General features: G+C 31.0%; 1 protein-coding gene across 9 annotated transcripts in view; it reads left to right on the top strand.

The window, feature by feature from the left end:
- LOC127071190 (fasciclin-1) overlaps window positions 1-19,974 on the top strand; it is a 301,670-nt gene that overhangs the window by 264,550 nt on the left and 17,146 nt on the right. For 4 of the 9 annotated variants that reach the window (XM_051010163.1, XM_051010161.1, XM_051010165.1 and 1 more), the window contains 4 exons: window positions 5,134-5,264; window positions 5,607-5,703; window positions 6,703-6,868; window positions 7,141-7,316. In XM_051010163.1, coding sequence (XP_050866120.1) covers window positions 5,134-5,264; window positions 5,607-5,703; window positions 6,703-6,868; window positions 7,141-7,316 — 570 coding nt within the window. Of the gene's footprint in view, window positions 1-5,133; window positions 5,265-5,606; window positions 5,704-6,702; window positions 6,869-7,140; window positions 7,317-15,358; window positions 15,368-19,974 lie in introns of all 9 variants that reach the window. The other 5 variants (XM_051010164.1, XM_051010167.1, XM_051010170.1 and 2 more) reach the window with 2 other exon arrangements.

The following is a 19,974-nucleotide window of genomic DNA, read 5'->3' as shown; positions in this document are numbered from 1 at the left end:
CATCCGTTATTCTCCTTCTCCTTATCCTTATCCTTATCCTTTACTTTCTCCCTTCCTCCTTCTTCTTTTCAACCTCCTCCTCCTCCTCCTCCTCCTCCTTCTTTCCCACCATCCGTCGTTCTTTGCTTACTGCATTTTTCCCCTCCATTAACTGTACTCCTCGGACGGTAGTAGTCTAACGCAACAGCAGCAGTTTCTCTCCAACGGAACATCGACTGAGTTATTCCGACTGGAATTTCCTTCTTCGGATCTCGGTATAAGAAAAAAAAAAAAGAAAAGAAGAAGGATAAGAAGAAGGAGAAGAAGGAAAGGAATCGAGGAAAATTGTAAAAAAAAAGGAAAAGAAGAAGAAAAAAGAGATCGAGAAAAAAGAAAAGAAAAAGATGAAGAAGAAGAAGAAGAAGAAGATTGTACCCGAAGGCAGACACGAATTAATTCCCACTCTTCTAAAAAAAAAGAAAGATAAAAAAAAAGAAAAAAATTCGATAATGATATTCCCGAGCAGTCGGCAATTTTTTCGAGACTCGCTAACGCACCGAGAAGAGAGAACGACGAACTATGATGGGTGGTGGGTGGCTGATTTTTTTTTTCTTTTTTGTTTTATTTCCATCTTCTCTTTTCCTCCCTTCTGCTTCTGAAATACGCTTATAATGGACACTTTTCCTTTTTTCCCTCTCTTTGTCTCTCTCTCTCTTTCTCTTTCTCTCTTTCTCTTTTTTTCTCTCTCTATCTCTGTCTCGAGATCTAATTCAAAAATAAAAATAGAAACAGAAAAAGAAAGAGAGAGAGAGAGAGACAAGTAACATCCTATTTCTTTCTAATTCGATACGAAAGAAACGATTCTGATAACAAAATCGATTTTATAGTAACTTTAACATCATTGTTTCTATATGATTTAAATTGATTTGTTATTTATTGAATCTACTAGTATATTTCAATATTTTTCATCCATGTTTTAACTGAATTATCGATATTTATATTTATTTAATTATCAATGTACATAATGATTTAAGTAATCGGTATGACACAATTAATTCAGACGTAAACCTGACACTTAATTATTTACACTGATCGATATAATTATTTTGGAAAATACTTATCGCGAATGAATAAAAGTACTTTCGAACTAAATGAAAAAAAAAATAAATGAAACGTACGTAACATCGAAGCATCTACCGAATTCAGTCGTAAACCACTCATCCATGACGTAAATTACATGGAAACTTAATTGAACAAATACTGAAGTAAAATCTACGTATCTAAGGTCGAATTTAAAAGGCACCACCTTAATCGTTCGTATATCTTCTTTTTATCTTTCGTTCCATTTTTTTTTCTACACTCAGCCGCCCGACCATCCCTCTTTTCTTCGATCTTTCAGAAAAGAAATTTTACCGTGAAATAAAGTCAGACCTTGTTAAAAATATAAGGATAGAAAGGAAAGGAATTTGGCTGCGTAGTAAATACACGAAATCACGGGATGGAAAGTAAAGAAGGTGGAAAAACAAAGAGAGAAGGGAAAATTGTGATTGGATGTACGAGAGGAACACGAAAGAGAGAAAGAGAGAGGGAGAAAAAAAGGAAAAAAAAGGATGGAGAGAAAGGGAGAGAGAGAGAGAGAGAAGAAAAAAAAGAAAAAAAAAAGAAAAGAAGGAAGGAAGAAAAAAGACGTGTGGTAAACAGAGAAAGAAAGTAAGAGAGAGAGAAAATTGAGAAAGCAAATAAAGGAAACGTCAGAGAGGAAGAAAGAAAAATAAAAATCTAACGTGCATCGGCCGTGTATGAACTACTACCTACCTTTTCATTCTTCCTACCTTCGTATCCCCACCCTTAACTCCATCACCCTCAATCTACCACCCACAACCCCTTCGATTCTTCTCTTCTTTTCCACCTAAGTCCTACGTTCTCAACGAATCTCGAAATAACCTTAAAGTCAATTCCGTTTCCCTTATATATATATATATATATATATATATATATATATATATATATATATATATATATTTCTACTCGACAAGAACTCTCAGTGCGTTACACTCTGTGCGTTCGTAAGTAAGGTGCGATTTCTTTTCTCTCTCTCTCTCTCTCTCTCTCTCTCTCTCTCTCTTTCTTTCTCTCTTTTTTTTTATTATTCTTTTTTTGACGATGTAATGTAAAGTGAATTTTTCCATAAGAAAAGAAAAAAGAAGCAGAGAAGTTAGAAAAATTTTATGCGGATAGAAGACGGCAGTTACTTAGCAAGAAAAAAAAAAGAAAGCAATGAAAGTATGAATAACGATAGTGATATGAATTTTTTATTCGAATGTATATTTCTTTTTCATCATGCAAGTGTGTCGGGCTTATCCCTCTCAACTTTATCATCTGAATTATTATATATATAATGCAATACTATGCATTTACGTTGTGATAGAAATTTCGAAAAAAGGGAAAAAGTAAAAGCAAAAATAAAAAGACCTAGAGAGAGATTCTCTATAACAAAAGCTTTTTTTCGTCCGACTTCGAAGACGAAATATAATAAAGTTTGACTTCATTGATTTGATTTGATTTTGGATAATCGTTCAAAAAGTAATATCGTACGATTAGATATTTATTTTGATAACATTTATATCGTTATATTATCTGATTAAATAATAATATTGTAATTGTATTGTACTGTATCAATTACGTATATTCTTTTCTTTCTTTTATTTTTTTCTTGTTTTCTATTTCACATTCTTTTATTTTAAGCGTTCGTTTCCGAAACGTTTTCGAAATATTAATAATCCCATACCCTTAGCGCAAACCACTATCGAGATATTAAGTTTCAAAGTTGATATGCTGTTATATACAAAGACCGAGCGTGTAACCACAAGGTGCACCTTGGGCAATGCTAATGCCGACGATATTGTAACTTCTTTCAAGACAAAAAGTATTTAATGAAAAATATATTTTATTAGTTTTTTCTTTTTTTTTTCTTTCTCTTTTTTTTCTTAGAAAGGTTCCTCCCGCAGGGTTAAGTATATGCATTGAAAAATAAGAGATCCATTTAAGATTATTGAAGGTTCAACTTCGTCTGATCTTCCGAACGATTATCCAAGGTCAAGTTATTTCAATGGTGTCCATATTATCTTTGAAAGTTCGAAAGTTTCTTCGTAAAAAACGTTTCTTGTCCCTTTCTCTCTATTTTCTCTTCTCCTTCTTTGAAATTTCTATCTATGTATTACTTCTGAAAAAGAAAAAAAGAAAGAAATAAATAAAAAATACAAAAAAATAATCGTGCAAAGTAAACACTTTTACTATATTCTATCTATCGATATAAAATATTTCAGTTATAGAAATAGTTCAGTATGACAAGTTTTACTGGTATATCGTGTATATTCGATCTATTAAATAAATAACACACACACACATACAAGTAATAATATAAACATAAAAGAACGAAAAAAAAAATCTCGATCGTTTAATAAGCCACAAAAACATTACATTTAAGGAATCACTCTTCTCTTTAATTTCTTTTTTATGAAATATTTATAATTCCTGAAATCTTTCGTTGATCAAAAAGAGAGACAGACATACGGAAAGAGAAAGAGAAAAAGAAAGAGAGTGAGAGAAAACGAGCTGTCTTCGTTCTCGTATTTTTCCAGTCTCGTTCTCTTCCTTTAATAAATAACTTTAAATAAATAACATAACGATATACACATACACACAAACGTAATAATATCAAACAAAAGAAAAGGATGAAAAAAAAAATCTCGATCGTTCAATAAGCCACAACAACATTAGATTTAAGGAATCACTCGTCTCTTTAATTTCTTTTTTATGAAATATTTATAATTCTTGAAATCTTTCGTTGATCAAAAAGAGAGACAGACATACGGAAAGAGAAAGAGAAAAAGAAAGAGAGTGAGAGAAAACGAGCTGTCTTCGTTCTCGTATTTTTCCAGTCTCGTTCTCTTCCTTTAATAAATAACATAACGATATACACATACACACACACACGTAATAATATCAAACAAAAGAAAAGGATGAAAAAAAAAATCTCGATCGTTCAATAAGCCACAACAACATTAGATTTAAGGAATCACTCTTCTCTTTAATTTCTTTTTTATGAAATATTTATAATTCCTGAAATCTTTCGTTGATCAAAAAGAGAGACAGACATACGGAAAGAGAAAGAGAAAAAGAAAGAGAGTGAGAGAAAACGAGCGGTCTTCGTTCTCGTATTTTTCCAGTCTCGTTCTCTTCCTCTCCTCCCTCTCGTCCCTCGGGAGGGGACTGGGAAAACTACAAAGCCAGTCAATCTCCCATACGAGATAAAAGAGTCACGACGATCACAGAGAAAGGCGGATAAATAGAGGTGGGTTAGAGAACGTTATAGGACCAAACTCCGTATTGTAAATGGCCGTACACGTTTTACCCGTTGGAATAGGTATCGCGAACGAAAGATAGGCCAATGGGATCCTACTATATCCCAACCAGTCTCGTCTCTTCTCGTCTCTATTCCACTCTTCTCGTTTCGTTTCGTTTCGTTTCGTCTCGACACCGACAAAATAGCAAGCCTCTCTTCTCCCTTTGTAGCGATACACAAAAATATGCGGATATGGTACTGGTTGACGGGGGTGCTGATGGGGTGGTCTCTCTTTCCTATCTTTCATTTTTTCTTTTTTTTTTTTTTTTACAGATATATATATGTATATAAATATGTACACATACATACATATACATAGATACACGCACATGTACTTTGTTGCCTTTGATTATTTCAGATATCACTCGTTTAATGTAAAAGCGTTGTACGAAAGCCGAAAAAATATTAATTATATGGATAATGGAGATACGAAGTAAAATTTTTTGTATTAAAAATTTAGTATTATATTTAACTTCTATAATCCTGTGTAATCATGGAGTCACATGTTTTTTAAATCTTATTTCATTTCATCATTATAAAATTATTTTTTCGTTCGTGTACGAAGTTTTTAGTATATTTTTTCTTAAAATCTCGTAGCTTTGAAGTTTTTAAGATCGTAGATTTAACCATACGAGATTTTACGTTTTAAATCAATCGACTTACGTACGATACTTTTGCATCGAACGTTTCATATCATACGAATGGAATTTCTCGATTATTATTAATAAGGTCATTTCTCTTTCCATTAGGTTTTGCACGTGATAGACGAAGTATTGGAACCGGTACGATCGATATCACCGGAATCGCCGATTTACAACCCCGATGCCTTTCAATTTATAAATCAAAGCGAGAACTTTAATATGGGCAATCATCGTGTTAGGTAAAAATATATTATTACAAAATTATATTAAATAATTAATTATAGTTTCTCTGAATATTCAATATTGTACAATTATTACATTTTACTATTAATTTATTACATATACACATGTATATATATATATTTTTTTTTTATCGGAGCACACTGTCTAAAAAAAAATATATATATATATACTACAATAATATTAATACATATTACATATTACAAATGATTATTAGCAATATTATCAATATTAAATATTAATATCAAAATTTCATTACGATATTATGAATATTGAATTAATTAATGAAAACTTTGCGATGAATCACTTTACCCTTGTTTTCCTTTTTTTTCGTTTTCAAGAACCTTCCGACAGAGGATCGTCATAGAGAAAAAAGAGGGTATCTTTACGGCCGACGGGCGTTACACATTTTTCATACCGGTTGACGAAGGATTTAAGGTGAATAATTAATTTTTTGACTTGAACCAGTACAAAATGAAACGTTAGAATAAACAGATATCTTCAAGTCGAATATCAACCAACACCAGCGACACATCGTGATATATTATCATCATCCTACGCAAGCTTTTCACTTTTGTCCATTTCTCTTTCGTACCACCCCCAACCTCAACCCCAACCCCAACCCCAATCCCAACTTTAACTTTAACCCCAACCTCTCAGTCTCAGTCTCAGTCTCAGTCTCAGCGCCCTAGCAACCCCCTACCCGATTATCTCTCGCGACATTACACGAGCAATAAGGTATAGGGGCTGTAGAAGCAGGGGGTTGGGGACAGGGGTGTGCTTTCTAAGAAGCACGCAGGGATCCCTCTTTACCTTTGGATCATTTACTTCGTTATGCGTGTAAAGATGTGCAACGACGTGTAAGTAAGCTCGTCTTTGACTGGTTCCTGTCTACTTTCCTGTCCTTCGGTTGCTTATGCGATTACACCGCATTACACGTACGTACATATGTATATATATATATATATATATATATGTATGTATGTATGTATGTATAGTTACGTGTACACCCCTGTATAGTGCTTTTAGTCGCTACGAGGCAGTTATATCCGTTGGAAAAAAGAATACAACCGAGAGTTTTTAAAGGGTTTCGCAAAGAGACACGAATAGAGAGAAAGAGAAAGAGAGAACAAAAAAGAATCCATTTGTTGTACCTTTTATCTTCTTCCACCTTTGGTCTCAATAAATATAAAAATATTATATCGTCAAAATAGAAATTCATTTTCATTCCTCGAAACGCATTGGAAATATTCATTGGACCTTTCTACTTTTCTCCTTATAAATTCTTTTGTAATTGATAATCGAATAATTGTTTCTTTCTTTTTTCTTTCACTTGTCCTCTTTTCTTTTTCCATCTTTTTCTTCTATTGTTCTGAATTATCATCGTCATTATTATCATCGTTATTATTCTTCTTTAAGTTCCTTGTTTAATTGCAGCCGGAGCCCAGGCCACAGAAGGTCGACCATCTCGTAATCGATGGACACGTGATTCCCAATCATATTCTTTTCACCGTACCAACCCCCGAGAACGTTTATTACGAAACGCTTGTTTTTTCTGACAATCTCAAGGTTACCGTCAGTTTTCTCATGGAACATAACAAAGGTATTGAATCAGTACGAATTGATAAGTACATTCTTTTTTATCGTACGATCTTCTTACGCTGCATTTTTACATACATATGTATTCATTCATTCATTCATTCACTCACTCATTTATTCATTCGTTCATTCATTCGTTCATTCATTGATACACTGATTCATGATTCATTCATTTATTCTACTCTGTTCGATTCTCTTTAAGCGAACGTTCGGATCGTATACGTATGTATATACTTAATTGGTCTCTGTGAATTAATCGACCATGTTACTTTCCAGTATACGTCAAGTCTAATACGATCGTGGGCGACGCATCTCACCACACTGGCGTCGTGTTAGCCGAAATCGTTAAGCCTAATATACCAGTACGAAACGGCGTGATCCATTTGATCCAACGGCCGTTAATGGTGATCGACAGTACCGTGAAGGACTTCCTCGAGGTCAGTGGCATGATCGTTTAATCGAATCAATCTATCTCTGTTTTTTTCTTTATTTCGTCCTTTTTTTTACTTTTTTTTTTCTCTCTAACCAAACAAACTAATAATGGTTAACATTCTCGTTATCGAGATTTGCGGCCTATTTAAGCCGACCTATTTATAGCGATAATCAACAGTGTGGGAGGAAAAAATGAGGAAGATCATCGCATACAAGAAATATACGTGCATACTTAACTCACATACCTAATATCATCGTACACCAATCATTTACTCAACCAACTCGCGTTACTAAAAAATTACAAAATTGAAAGAAAAACGAAAAAACTCGTGAGATCTCAAATCTCGAACTCGAAAAGAAACCAAAAAAAAAATGATCGAAAATAAAAAAAAAAAAAAGAACACGTTCGTCTTTTTAATCCCGATCTCGTTACCCGAGATTTCTTTTTTCTTTTTTTATTATTTTAACAATTATTTCGTACACATATATGTATATATATGTACACACATACATGTATATACATATATACGTTCTTCTTATTATTAACTACGATTCCTTAGGTCATGTAGATTAATCAGTTCCGCGTCAAACTCCTTTGTATGTAAATTCGGCCGACAGCATTATTGTATTACCCTTCATCAACATAACGCCGCGCATCGTATAGTCCTTTGCTAGAGTTCTCTGTACGTTTCAGGAAATACGTCACGTTGGACGTACCCCGTGTCGAAACTGTGAATACTAATGCCTCGCTAATCTGTTTCGTGCCGCGTATTCGGAAGCAACGGCGCAACGAGCATAATATACGATATATTACGATATACGTATATATATATATATATATATATATATATATATATATACATACACGCGCGTTAATTTACAACAAATATCTAAAGATTCTAAACGACGATGCTTGATTAGTCGTACGTATTATTTTATTAAAAAGAGATCGTTGGGTCTAAAAACTTAATAAAATCTTAAATTCGATATATTCGATCGTTAAAGAAAAATAAAAACTTGATCGCGACAGTGAGATCTTTTCGAGTTCGATCCTTTGAAAGAATGATATAATAATGGAAAAAGAAAAAAGAAAAACTAAAGAAACGTAGCTTAGATCGATCTTTCGATAATAATCTTATCGAAAAATGCATACATATATGTAGATATTGCAGTCATACAAATTTTTGCTCATTATCGATGATAAAGCGCCATTATTAATTACTACAACTACAATAACAACAACGGAAATAACAACAATAACAACAACAATAACGCATATTTTTATACGTATCTCTTACATATGTAATATAATAACCACTTACATATATATATATATATATATATATTATACACGCACACTATATCTTTAATACATCTATCTATGCATAATATATATATATATATATATATATATATATATATATATATATAATATACATACAACAGTATATATACAAACAATATATATATAATATACATACAACAGACGATTTCTACTATGTAACAACCAACACGGGACAAGAATGGAATGTTCACGTGACAGCTGTCTCTCTCGACACACGCGATATCGATTGTTCTCCAAAAATGATATTCGGCACGACCTGCCTACTGTCTGCACCAAGATCCTTCGAAGCTTTTGGTTGGATCAAAGGCGACACTTTTCATTTTTTTTTTCTTTTTTTTTTGTCTTTCTTTCTCTCCTTCGCTTTGAACATTTCGCCTTATCGTCTTTACTTTTCTTTTTCTACTCGACAGAAAGAATCTTTTCAAGGACTCTCTTGACGTTTTCTATAAGCCTTTGATCCACCAAAACCTATTTTGTGTTGTGTATTTGTGCCTCGTGCGTTGTCCCAATACGATCGTGTATCACTAGTACATAGATCGGAATCGATAAATCTTTTTTAATTGTTATTGTAATTTCATTATATCAGATCCACGACGAACGATCCTCCTGATTATTTCTCTCTCTCTCTCTCTCTCTCTTTCTCTCTACTTCACCTTTTGTGGAAAGTTTTGATTACTCGTGAATTTTCAACGAGTTTAATCTTTTAACCCTTTTAATATCTTAGAGCCGATATTATCGGCTTTGCGGATTTTCTGGAAACTGGTTTATATATCTATATACAAATCTTAAGCTTTCTATTTTTAATATTATTTAAATAAATATATTAAAATGATATAATTAAAAAGGATTTCTCTAATCGACAATCGTATTGATCAAATGTTAAAAGTGTTATCGACATCTTTGAGAAATTTGATTAGTCGTTTATGTAACAAATATTTTAACAATCCTGATAAATAAAAATACATTGTTTCGTTTTAATTTCGTAGGTATTTTTCCTTTACTTTCTTTTTTTTTTGGTTACTATAAATTGATCAAAAAAATCAATATGAAGAATTAAATTTTTTCACTTTTTTCTTTTTAATTACCTCAAAATTGAAATATTTGAACTGTATTGATTGTCAAATTGATAGAAACGTTTTACAAATTCGGTTTCGCAGCTTTACGATTGATCGTTCCCCCACCAAATTAAAAAAAAAAATAAATAAATAGATAAATAAATAAAAGAAAAGTACAACATGTAAATAAAAAGGATCGTTCACCGTTCGTCGTTGTATATGGATCATGGTTAGAGAATGGTTCGCATAGAAAAGAAAATAAAAAAAAGAAAAAAAAAACAGAAAATATATATATATAAAAATCAGTCGAACGAGTTTTATTCCGATCGAAAAGTTTTTCACGATCGTATTTTGGACGCAATATTACTAATCAATTAATTTCAGGTTTCTTGAGAACGAGATCGAGCGGAGATCGCGATCTGAACAATATGATTATAACACACCAAAACGGCAAAAGTTAACAGGGAAACTTGAGAATTATTTTCTTTGGATCGGTGTGTGTTGTAGGGGAGCACAGAAAAAGAAAATGAAAAAGAAAGAAAAAATAAGAAAAAGAAAGAGAAAAAAAAAAGATCAGAAAAATAAAAACAAAGCTGTACACCACCACCACCGCCGTTTCTCTGCACCGCCTCTCTATGTATCACCGCAGAATTTCTTCTCGCCTCTGCTCGCGCAAATTATCAAATGCCGATAATATCTCTAAAGCCCTTTAAAGCCCTATGTCTCTTAACTTCAACCCTTTTTCACCTGACTCCAACTTTTACCTACCTCCCTATCTCCTCAACTAGCCTTCTTTTTTAGATTATACTACTTACTTCACTACTTACTTCACTACTTACTTACTTACTTACTTACTTACTTACTCAGCCTATCGACTTGGTGCTCTCTTTTACGATCCTCTCTCTTTCATTTATTTATCTTTTTTTTTTTACTTCTTCGTCCTCTAACATTTGTATTTCGAGAAAAAGAGCTACCAAACAGACACGAGCCTTTGATGTCAAAGGTGATAATCAATATTAATGAACGTAAACACCATTATTAAATATACACTTGTAAATAATATCCATACCTTAATTAACACGTATTTACTTATTTACATATTTAAATAATGCACGAGATATCGCTCGTGCTATCTCTCTCTTCGCACATTTAAGATTAATATTGTACATATATGTATAATATGTATTATTTCTTTTCCCCTTTTTTCTTATCACGCTTTCTTATTCAAATATTATGAGATCAAATATTATACGACCATATTTCCCCTGATCGTTTAAATCGATCATATAATTTTTTTCTATGAGATCCTTCGAGCTTCATAGATCTTTAACAATAATAATTTATCAATCAGCATTGTTAGATTATTTATATCCCCTCCTCTTATTCTCCCTTATCAACAAAAACGTTTGAAATCAATTTTCATTCCATTCTAATTTCTCATTTTATCTTGAAAAGTTACAATATATAATATACGTATACATACGTATAGTATACTCATTGAAAAGTATAATAGAACCAACACCCAAGTACCAATCAAGATTGATTAAAATGAAACAATAAAGAAATTTCTAAGAGTTTAATTAAAAATTTAATTAGAATTTATTTCATTGAATTCAATACGTCCCATTCCAAAGAAATTATTATAATAGATAATTATATGATAAATATATGTATATACGTACGTAAAGAAATCGTACGTTTGTCAAACCATTAAAATAATTAATTAATTAAACTTTTGTTATAGTTGTTAGAGGTTGACAACTCGTTTCTTCGAACAAAGAAAATCGGTCCGATAATTCGGAAAAAGTAGTAAACTCCCTTCTATAATCGAATAAACCGTTTTGAAGTTGACCGTTCTACCGCGAGGAGTAGATCTATTCGTTAAAAGGACCCGAAGGGACATTCTAACGCTCGAATGAAAATTAGAATGGCTGAAAGATCGTGTTTCTTCGTGCTTAGCCGAATCTTTCAATGACTTATTATCTCGTTTCTATATTCTCTTTAAAATTCATTACTATATTAACGTTTAAGTTATCCTCCGTTTAGTAAATCTAAATTCAGTGACTCGTGTATAAATTTTTGCTTCCTTTCTATTCTTTTTTTTTTTAGTTTCTATTTCCGATAATGAAACATGGAACGTTTTTGTGAATAAATAAATAAATAAATAAATATATATATACATTTATATCGAAATTACGTTTATTCAGAGAATCCGAAAACGAAGCGAATATTAAAATACGATAAAAGCAAGCACGCGGGCAATACTCTGATTATACCCGCATATAGTACCTCTGTACCTATATATATATATATGTATGTATGTATATACACACATACATATATATATATATATATACGGGTAAAATGGAAGGAAATTTATGAAAACGTGTCAACGTCGTCGGGGTTGTATTCGAGGTTTGTTGTTGCTCGATCGTTGACATACCCGATGACGCCTGTCGTACGCACCATTCTGTCATCGTAACGTGACACAAGTACGATAAATATTCGCGAATACTCGGCTGCCTGTTACGATGATTTGTCGGTAAATATAAACTCGTGATAATGTTCTTTGACGATTTAGGAATAAAAGCCATTTTCGTAAGTTCGATTTATTTCGTTTTATCCTTTCTCGTATTTTCTCTTTTTCTTTTTCTTTTATCTCTTTATTCTTCGATACTCTTATTATTTTTAAATGTAAAAAAAATTATTTTTAACGATAAATACGACGTTGGAATATTTTCCAAAGTTACTCGTTCGATATGTTTCTTAAATCGTTAAATAATTTCTTTTACGATTTAACCAAATAGATCTTACCGAATGATTAAAATAGTTGTGAATGAAACTTAATAAAGTAGTTTGATATTTTCGAAAGTTTCCTCACGATTTATTCTCTAAACGTTCATTCAAAGATTTTACAAGAGTTTAACGAAGTAGATTTATTATAATTAACAAAATTATTTCAATGAAATTTTCTCGGATCTTGAAAATTCGTTTATTTAAGATACTCGAGTTTAATTAAATATCGAAATTGAGCGATATTTAAAAGAATATGATTTCGCAAATGATTCGACAAAATTCGTTCGATTGGCAAGAACAAAGAAGACGTAGCATAGAAAATGAATCGATAATGATTAGAAAAATTTATGTAATCTGTACATGAGTACATATGTCTCTCCGTTCATGAATGTGATTGCTAACAAGAGAACCGATTTCTAAACCAGCCGCATATTATTATCCAATTGTGGTGTTTCCCATTGAAAATCAAATTACACGGAGTTGCCGATGACGCTAGGTTTGATTTGCTTTAGGTATCCGACGTTTGTTCTATCATTTTACTACGATAGATTTACACGTGGTATGGTATTTTCATCGGACGAAACTGGACTCCTCCTCCCTGTAGTATTCCGAGTATTTCGAGTTATCCGATCGTATAGCTCAAGAATCGATTGAAATTCGATGACGGTTCCGGTTCTGTTATTAGATATTAGGTACCAACGTGTATATATATTTGACGATTTGCCTTAAATAATTATCTCATAGTATTATCACACTATTATTTAATTAAATATCTTCGAGCTCGATCGATCTTTTTTTTTTTTTTGTTTAAATCATTCGTTCGTTTGTTACATTAATATGACGTTTTGATCTGTAAATATTTTCTTTTTTTCTTTTTCTCTTTTTTTTCTTTCCAAATGATCAATTTTTGCTCGTACGTTATTTCAAACAAAATCGAATACGATTGAATGAACAAATGACGAAGAGTATTCGTATTTATTCACCGTGTGGTGTACAGATCGACATAGGTAGTAGTATCGTTTGTAATAAATACGTAGCAGTTATCTACATCGGGTAAACGATTAAATCGGCCAATTTCGGTATTGGGTATGTATGTTACTTTTTAAATGGAAGGATTGATCTACCGGTATCGTTTCGTATTATCCATGCCGATCGCACGAATCATTGCACCGCGAAATCAGATTTTTGATCGTGGAAATGAAAACGAGCCTGTTCGGTACGGTTCAATTATCGAAAAGCAGACTTGAATGTGATCTCTCCACGATATTATTTTCTTTCTTCATATGTATCTATATATGATATTTTTATATTACATAAATATTTTCAAGATTCTTCGAATTATTATTTTTTATCGGACAAAGTTTGTTACGGATCATTATAAATCGTTCGTGATTGGTACTCTGGTATAAACAACAATAACAACAACAAAAAAAAAGAAAATATATCACCTTACATCAACCCACTTTTAATCAATCTGTAATATTTTTCTATATATTCGCTTTAAATAATTATAATAGACATCGAAATATCATCAATCAGTATCTATATATACCTACTTATTGTTAGCGTATAAATAATTCACCGATTCACTTATTATTGATAGAAAAACGAAATCATATTTAATTGACGAAATTGCCAGTGTTCTTTTTTTTTCTTCTTATCGCATAATCATTACAATTTCTTTTTGATTTAACGAATCATCGAATGCATTATAACAATAGATATGTAAAATCTCCTAAATTATGTTCGTGCATTATACAAAGCTTGGTAAACGATATTTGCAAGTAGTCGTAGATGATGATGACGATGATGATAGATAATTTACGTAATTAATGCGCATTAACTGATGATTTCGTCAATATGAGATAATCAAAACCAGCGGAATATATATATATGGTATAATATAAATTTTATAAATAAATACTTATTATAAATAACCAATATCAAATCTTACTATCATATCAACATGCGAGTTTTGATTGTCTCTAAGTATCTACTGTAAATGTAGAATAAATATCACTCTTTTTTTGTTATAGCAACTAATTAACGCAGCACTTGGTAGCATACGATGGATGATTCATCGATATAAAAAAAAAAAAAAGAAAAAAAAAGAAAAAAAAATTAACAGTACACACTTTGAAAAATCTTGTAATTCGCCTTGATATCTCCTTCTCATTTTTTTTCTTTTCTTCTTCTTTTTCTTCTTCTTCCTCTTCTCTCTGAACCGATTTCATTTTTCCGAATTATTCTCAATTTCTTTTTTTAAGCGTAAATTATGGTCATATACGACATACACTAAACAACTATTTACAATAGTACATTCATTCAGAAAAAAAGAGACAAGGTATAAATACGAATCTGATTTTCTTCATTTAAAATCAAATTCACCTATCGACTCGATTGATTTCTACACTTTTCCGGACACTCTTTACCCCACTAATGACATTAATCAAAAATATATTTGCGTGTCGAGCGAATTAGGAAAAAAAGTTGATAGGTAAACAAAAATAAAGGAAAAAAAAAAAAAAAAAGGAAAAAGATAAGAATGTTATATAAATTTTCAAACGTCGCGTATCCCTCTCCTTCAGTTCAAACAAATAAGAAATAAAAGAAAAAAGAAAAGAAAAGAAACAAAAAGCGAAATTTCAAAAACCGTGAACCATCTCTTCTTCGTTCTTTTTTTTTTTTTTTTCACGGGTATACACATTTCTAGAGATTTTTTTTCTTTCTCTCTTTTTTTTTATATATATATATATTTTTTTTTTCTTACAGTGAACGACCTAATTACAAGTATACCTTTTTTCTGTTTCTGTTTCGCTTCTTATGTTATGGATCAACCCCCATGGTTTCCGGTTTCTCTACGCAGTCCTTCAAGGTAATTCGCAAGCTTCCTTTTCTATAGTTTTTTTCTTCTTCTTCTTTCATGTCTTTCTAGACTTCCATTACAGTACGAATCACCCGTTCACTATCAACCACTATATCAACCACCATCACCACCATTCACCACCACCACCACCACCACCACCACCACCACCACCACCACCAGTATTGCTACCACCACATCTTTAAACATTACGATTCATTCACACTAACATCACTGCCGATTATTTCTTTCGACCTCTGCTTCTTTCCTATCATCCCACCTTCATCCACCTTCCTCTCCTTTTTCTATCTTTCTCTCTCTCTCTCTCTCTGTCTGTCTGTCTGTCTATCTGTCTGTCTGTCTGTCTGTTTCTCTCTTTCTCTATATATTTCTTCTTTTTCTCACTCTTCGTATCATCGCTCGTTTTTTCACTCTTCACAACCTTTATTGCACCGTATTCTCTCCGACCTTTTCTCTCTCTTTTTCTATCTATCTATCTATCTATCTATCTCTCTCTTTATCTCTCCATTCCTGTGCACATTCTCAACCGTTGCAAGTATTTCTTACCGTTTATACAGCCATTGCAGTGTAACCGCCATTGGAATATCTTCTGAAAATCTTTTATGATCTTTTGTAATATCGAATTTATAAATGAATTTATGATCTTTTATATATATTTATGAATTATATATATATATGTATATATTTGTGTAAACAAGAATTGTATATATATATATACTTATACATACGATAATTCTATATATATATATATATATATATATATATATATATATATATACAAAAATGTATAATTATATATATACTTGTACATATATATATATATATATATATATAAATGTAATGAAGATTTTAAAACAGAAAAATTGAATCGATCATTCAATGTCTTAATTAAATATACAAAAATGCACCAATTACTATATAGATTATTATAATAATAATAATAATAATAATAATAATAATAATAATAATAATAATAATAATATAATAATAATAATAATAATAATAATAAAACAAAAAACGATATACCAATCGCGGTAAATAATGCTATAAACTAGAGATCCCAAAAGCACATTATTATGCGAGCTTAAGCCTCTATAATAATCGCTGAGAAGAAAGAAGTATACTTTTTTTTCATTTTTTAATCAGCACCCTTTCTTCTTCCCCCTCGTCGTCGTTGGCGAGTGGGAAACAATATTACAAGAAAAAAAAAAGTTGAAAATTTCGATCGTACAGCTAACTTATTCTTTGCTTTATCTATTCGACAAGGGTGAAGAAAAGGGTTCAACCAATTCATTCGCTCGCTCGCTCGCTCGCTCGCTCGCTCGATATATATAATTTTTGCATTATATCTAACGTAGGTGAAAAGCTATTTTCTATCTTCCCGCTTTTTCTATTAGCTTTTTGCCATTTCAATCTTACGCCTTATAGAACCAAGCGTTGTCGCCACCCAATTTTTTTTTCACCCGCATGAAGCAAAAAAAAAAAGGAAGAAGGGAAGAAAGAAAGAAAGAATGAAAAAAAAAAAAAAACAGAAAACGACGACGATCTTTTCTTATTAAATTCTTTCTTTTTTCTTTCTTTCTTTTTTTCTTTAGCTCCGTAAAAAATCCCTGTCGCGCTATAAAAATAAAAAAAAAAGGAAAAAAAATAGAAAAAGGATTTCTACAGCAAAATTTCGTTCTCTTCTCTCCTCCTTCCCTTTATCATAACCAATCCTTACCCTCTTTTCTTTTTCCTAATCCTTTTTCGTAGTTTTTCTTTCTCCAATTTTTTCCTTTTCCTCTTTTTTTTTTTCTTTTCTTTCATGCATGCTAAATATCGCAAATAACCCGCAGACACACGATATTCTTTAATGTACAGGTTGTGTCACTCAACTTCGTCATCAGAAATATATACATGGTTGATATAAATATATATATATATATATATATATATATATATATATATATTTATGTTTCCTACGAAAATTTCTCGATCTCTATAAGAAGAATATAATTAGAATATAAAATGGTGTTATTGATTTGATTTTGAATGATCATTGGAAGATCGCTAGATGGTCACGTTTGTAATTTTTTTTTTTTTTTTTTTTTTTAATAAAAGCTGTGTATTATTATTTTTTATTTATTTTTTCACAACACATTCTTATATTCGTGATATCGAAGCGTCTCTAAAACGAAATCATATTTTAATCGATCGTCTTTCGCATAAATCACCAACGATATGTTAAGTTCAAATTTTAATATCGATATGTACTTAAGAAAAAAAGAAAGAAACAAAATAAAGAAAAGTATGTATCAAGAATTAATTAATATTAAAATTATTATTTATTTACAAATATGTTATAAGAAAAGAATATAATATTTTATGTCATAGTGTTTGGTGAAAGTGAAATGAAACGAAAATTTCGATTTAAGAAATCAATCGTGTGATCTTCGAATGACAACGAATCAACGACTGTTTAGAGTTCGACAATATATTGATTTTCTTTTTTATTTTCCTTTTTTTAAATTTTTATAATCACAACAGAAATATTTCAGACGAGAATGAATATTGTTGAGCGATTCACACCTGTATATCGTTTCCATGCACGTTTCCACTTCGCTTATTGCAAATATTTAGGTATATCCAAAAGTTATATTCTACGTGATTAACATATATGTATATATGTATATATGTACATATGTATTCCATCACGTAATCATAACCTCGTTCATACGGTTATAGATATATAAACGTCAAATAAATAATATAAACTGGAACAGTATTTATGGTAATTGAATGGGAGATGGGATAGTATAGGATGGTGGGGTTGAAGGATAACAGGGAGTGGGAGGATTTGACCGGTTTATCGAGCGTAACTTCGTAAAACTTTGATATTAACGTCTCGTGGACGAATGTGTAGGTATATTAAATATGGACGATGTGAATGAAATTATTGAATATAGATGAAAATTTTCTTTTTGATTTCGTTTTTTCATAATTTTTCTTTTTCCTTTTTTTTCCTTTTTGTTTTCTTTTCTTTTTTTTTAATAATTACACTAAACTCAATAACGCGTGTTTTTCCATATCTAAAGACAATTACGATCTTTTCTTTTCTTTTCTTTTCTTTTTTTTCCATTTTGTTCTTTGATTCCGAGGTTGAAAACGCGAACGGTTTATTTCATATCGACTTTATGTAAAATTGTGATTCATATGAGAGTTTTATAGGCACTCTCGTGGGTTATACCGTTCCACGGTTCGTTTGCTTTTTACAATTTGTCTTCAAAAAGGAGAAGGTAAAAAAGAAAAAAAGCTTTTATATATTCATTTTATAGGAGCGATAAAAGTGTCGTGTGATACGTCGATTCCCTCGCGTTGATCTTCGCGTAAACGACGAGTGCACGGGAACTTTCACGGAGGCTTGTGATTTTCTTGGGAAAACTTACTTTTATATATATATATATAAAACTATTCGCTAGACGTCATAAGCGAAAAGGAAAAACTTTTGAATAATTTTTAGCGAAATAAATATAACGTCGAAAGAGTCGAAGGACGCGAGTCAAGTTTTGAAAAAGTTTTAATAGATATAAATCGTCGCGCGCGTCGATGAAAATATTGAGTGGGTATTATTCGTAAAAAAAAAAAAAAAAGAAAGAAAAAGAAAGAAAAGAAATAAGAAACAAAAAAGAAAAAAGAAAAAAAGAAAAAGTAAAACTTCATTCTTTAGAAACGTGCATAGATCTGAAATGATTTTTTTTTTTTTTTTCATTATTATTATTATTATTCTTTTTTTTATTTTCGTTTATTCCTTTTTGATAATTCTTCCATTATATGCATTTACTTGTTCCGCAGCTTGTAAAGAGCGTATCTATTTGTACGTTAAAGGATTATTAGAGATACTCTGCATGATCGATGTGTTAGAGTTAGCAGATAACAATGTTATTGTTTAATGTAATTGCTAAAATAGAAAAAAAAAATTATTAATCCCATTTGGCCCATTGCATCTATATTCTCTTTCGTAGATACTACTAGTAGTAGTAGTAAGTAATAATAGTAGTAGTAGTAGTTAATTAGATACACACGTATATGTGTGCAAGAAGGATATGTGCATGCTCACTATGAGAACAACACAAGCAATAATCGTCGGATTGATCTCTATTTTTCAACCCGATATCTCATTGGATACCATACCTATTTTTTTTATTACGATACAAAGAAAAAAAGAAAAATATAAAAGAATAGAAAAAGAAAACGATATCTATATATCTCATCGCCTACGGTGGAAATAAATTTTACGTTCGAGGAAAAGAAAGAAGAAATAAACGAAAAAAAAAAGAAAAGATTTTTATTTCTCTTGAATAGAAAATTATTTATAATATACAACGTGGGATATTTGTATGCGTATGGATGTGCGTGTGTACGTGCAACCTTATATATATATATATATACATACATATGTATGTACGTATGTATATGTATGTATATATATGAAGTGCTTTATATTATAAATTGCAATTTAAAAAATATATATAGAGAAAAAGAAATATGAAAAATTTAAAAAAAAAAAATTTAACGAGGATGCATCGGTTATATATACATGTATATATATATATATATAT

This window comes from Vespula vulgaris, chromosome 21 (assembly GCF_905475345.1).
Source record: "Vespula vulgaris chromosome 21, iyVesVulg1.1, whole genome shotgun sequence".
NCBI classification, from domain to species: Eukaryota; Metazoa; Arthropoda; class Insecta; order Hymenoptera; family Vespidae; genus Vespula; species Vespula vulgaris.
Note: the sequence above shows the minus strand (reverse complement) of the source record. Positions and strands in the feature narration are given on the sequence as shown.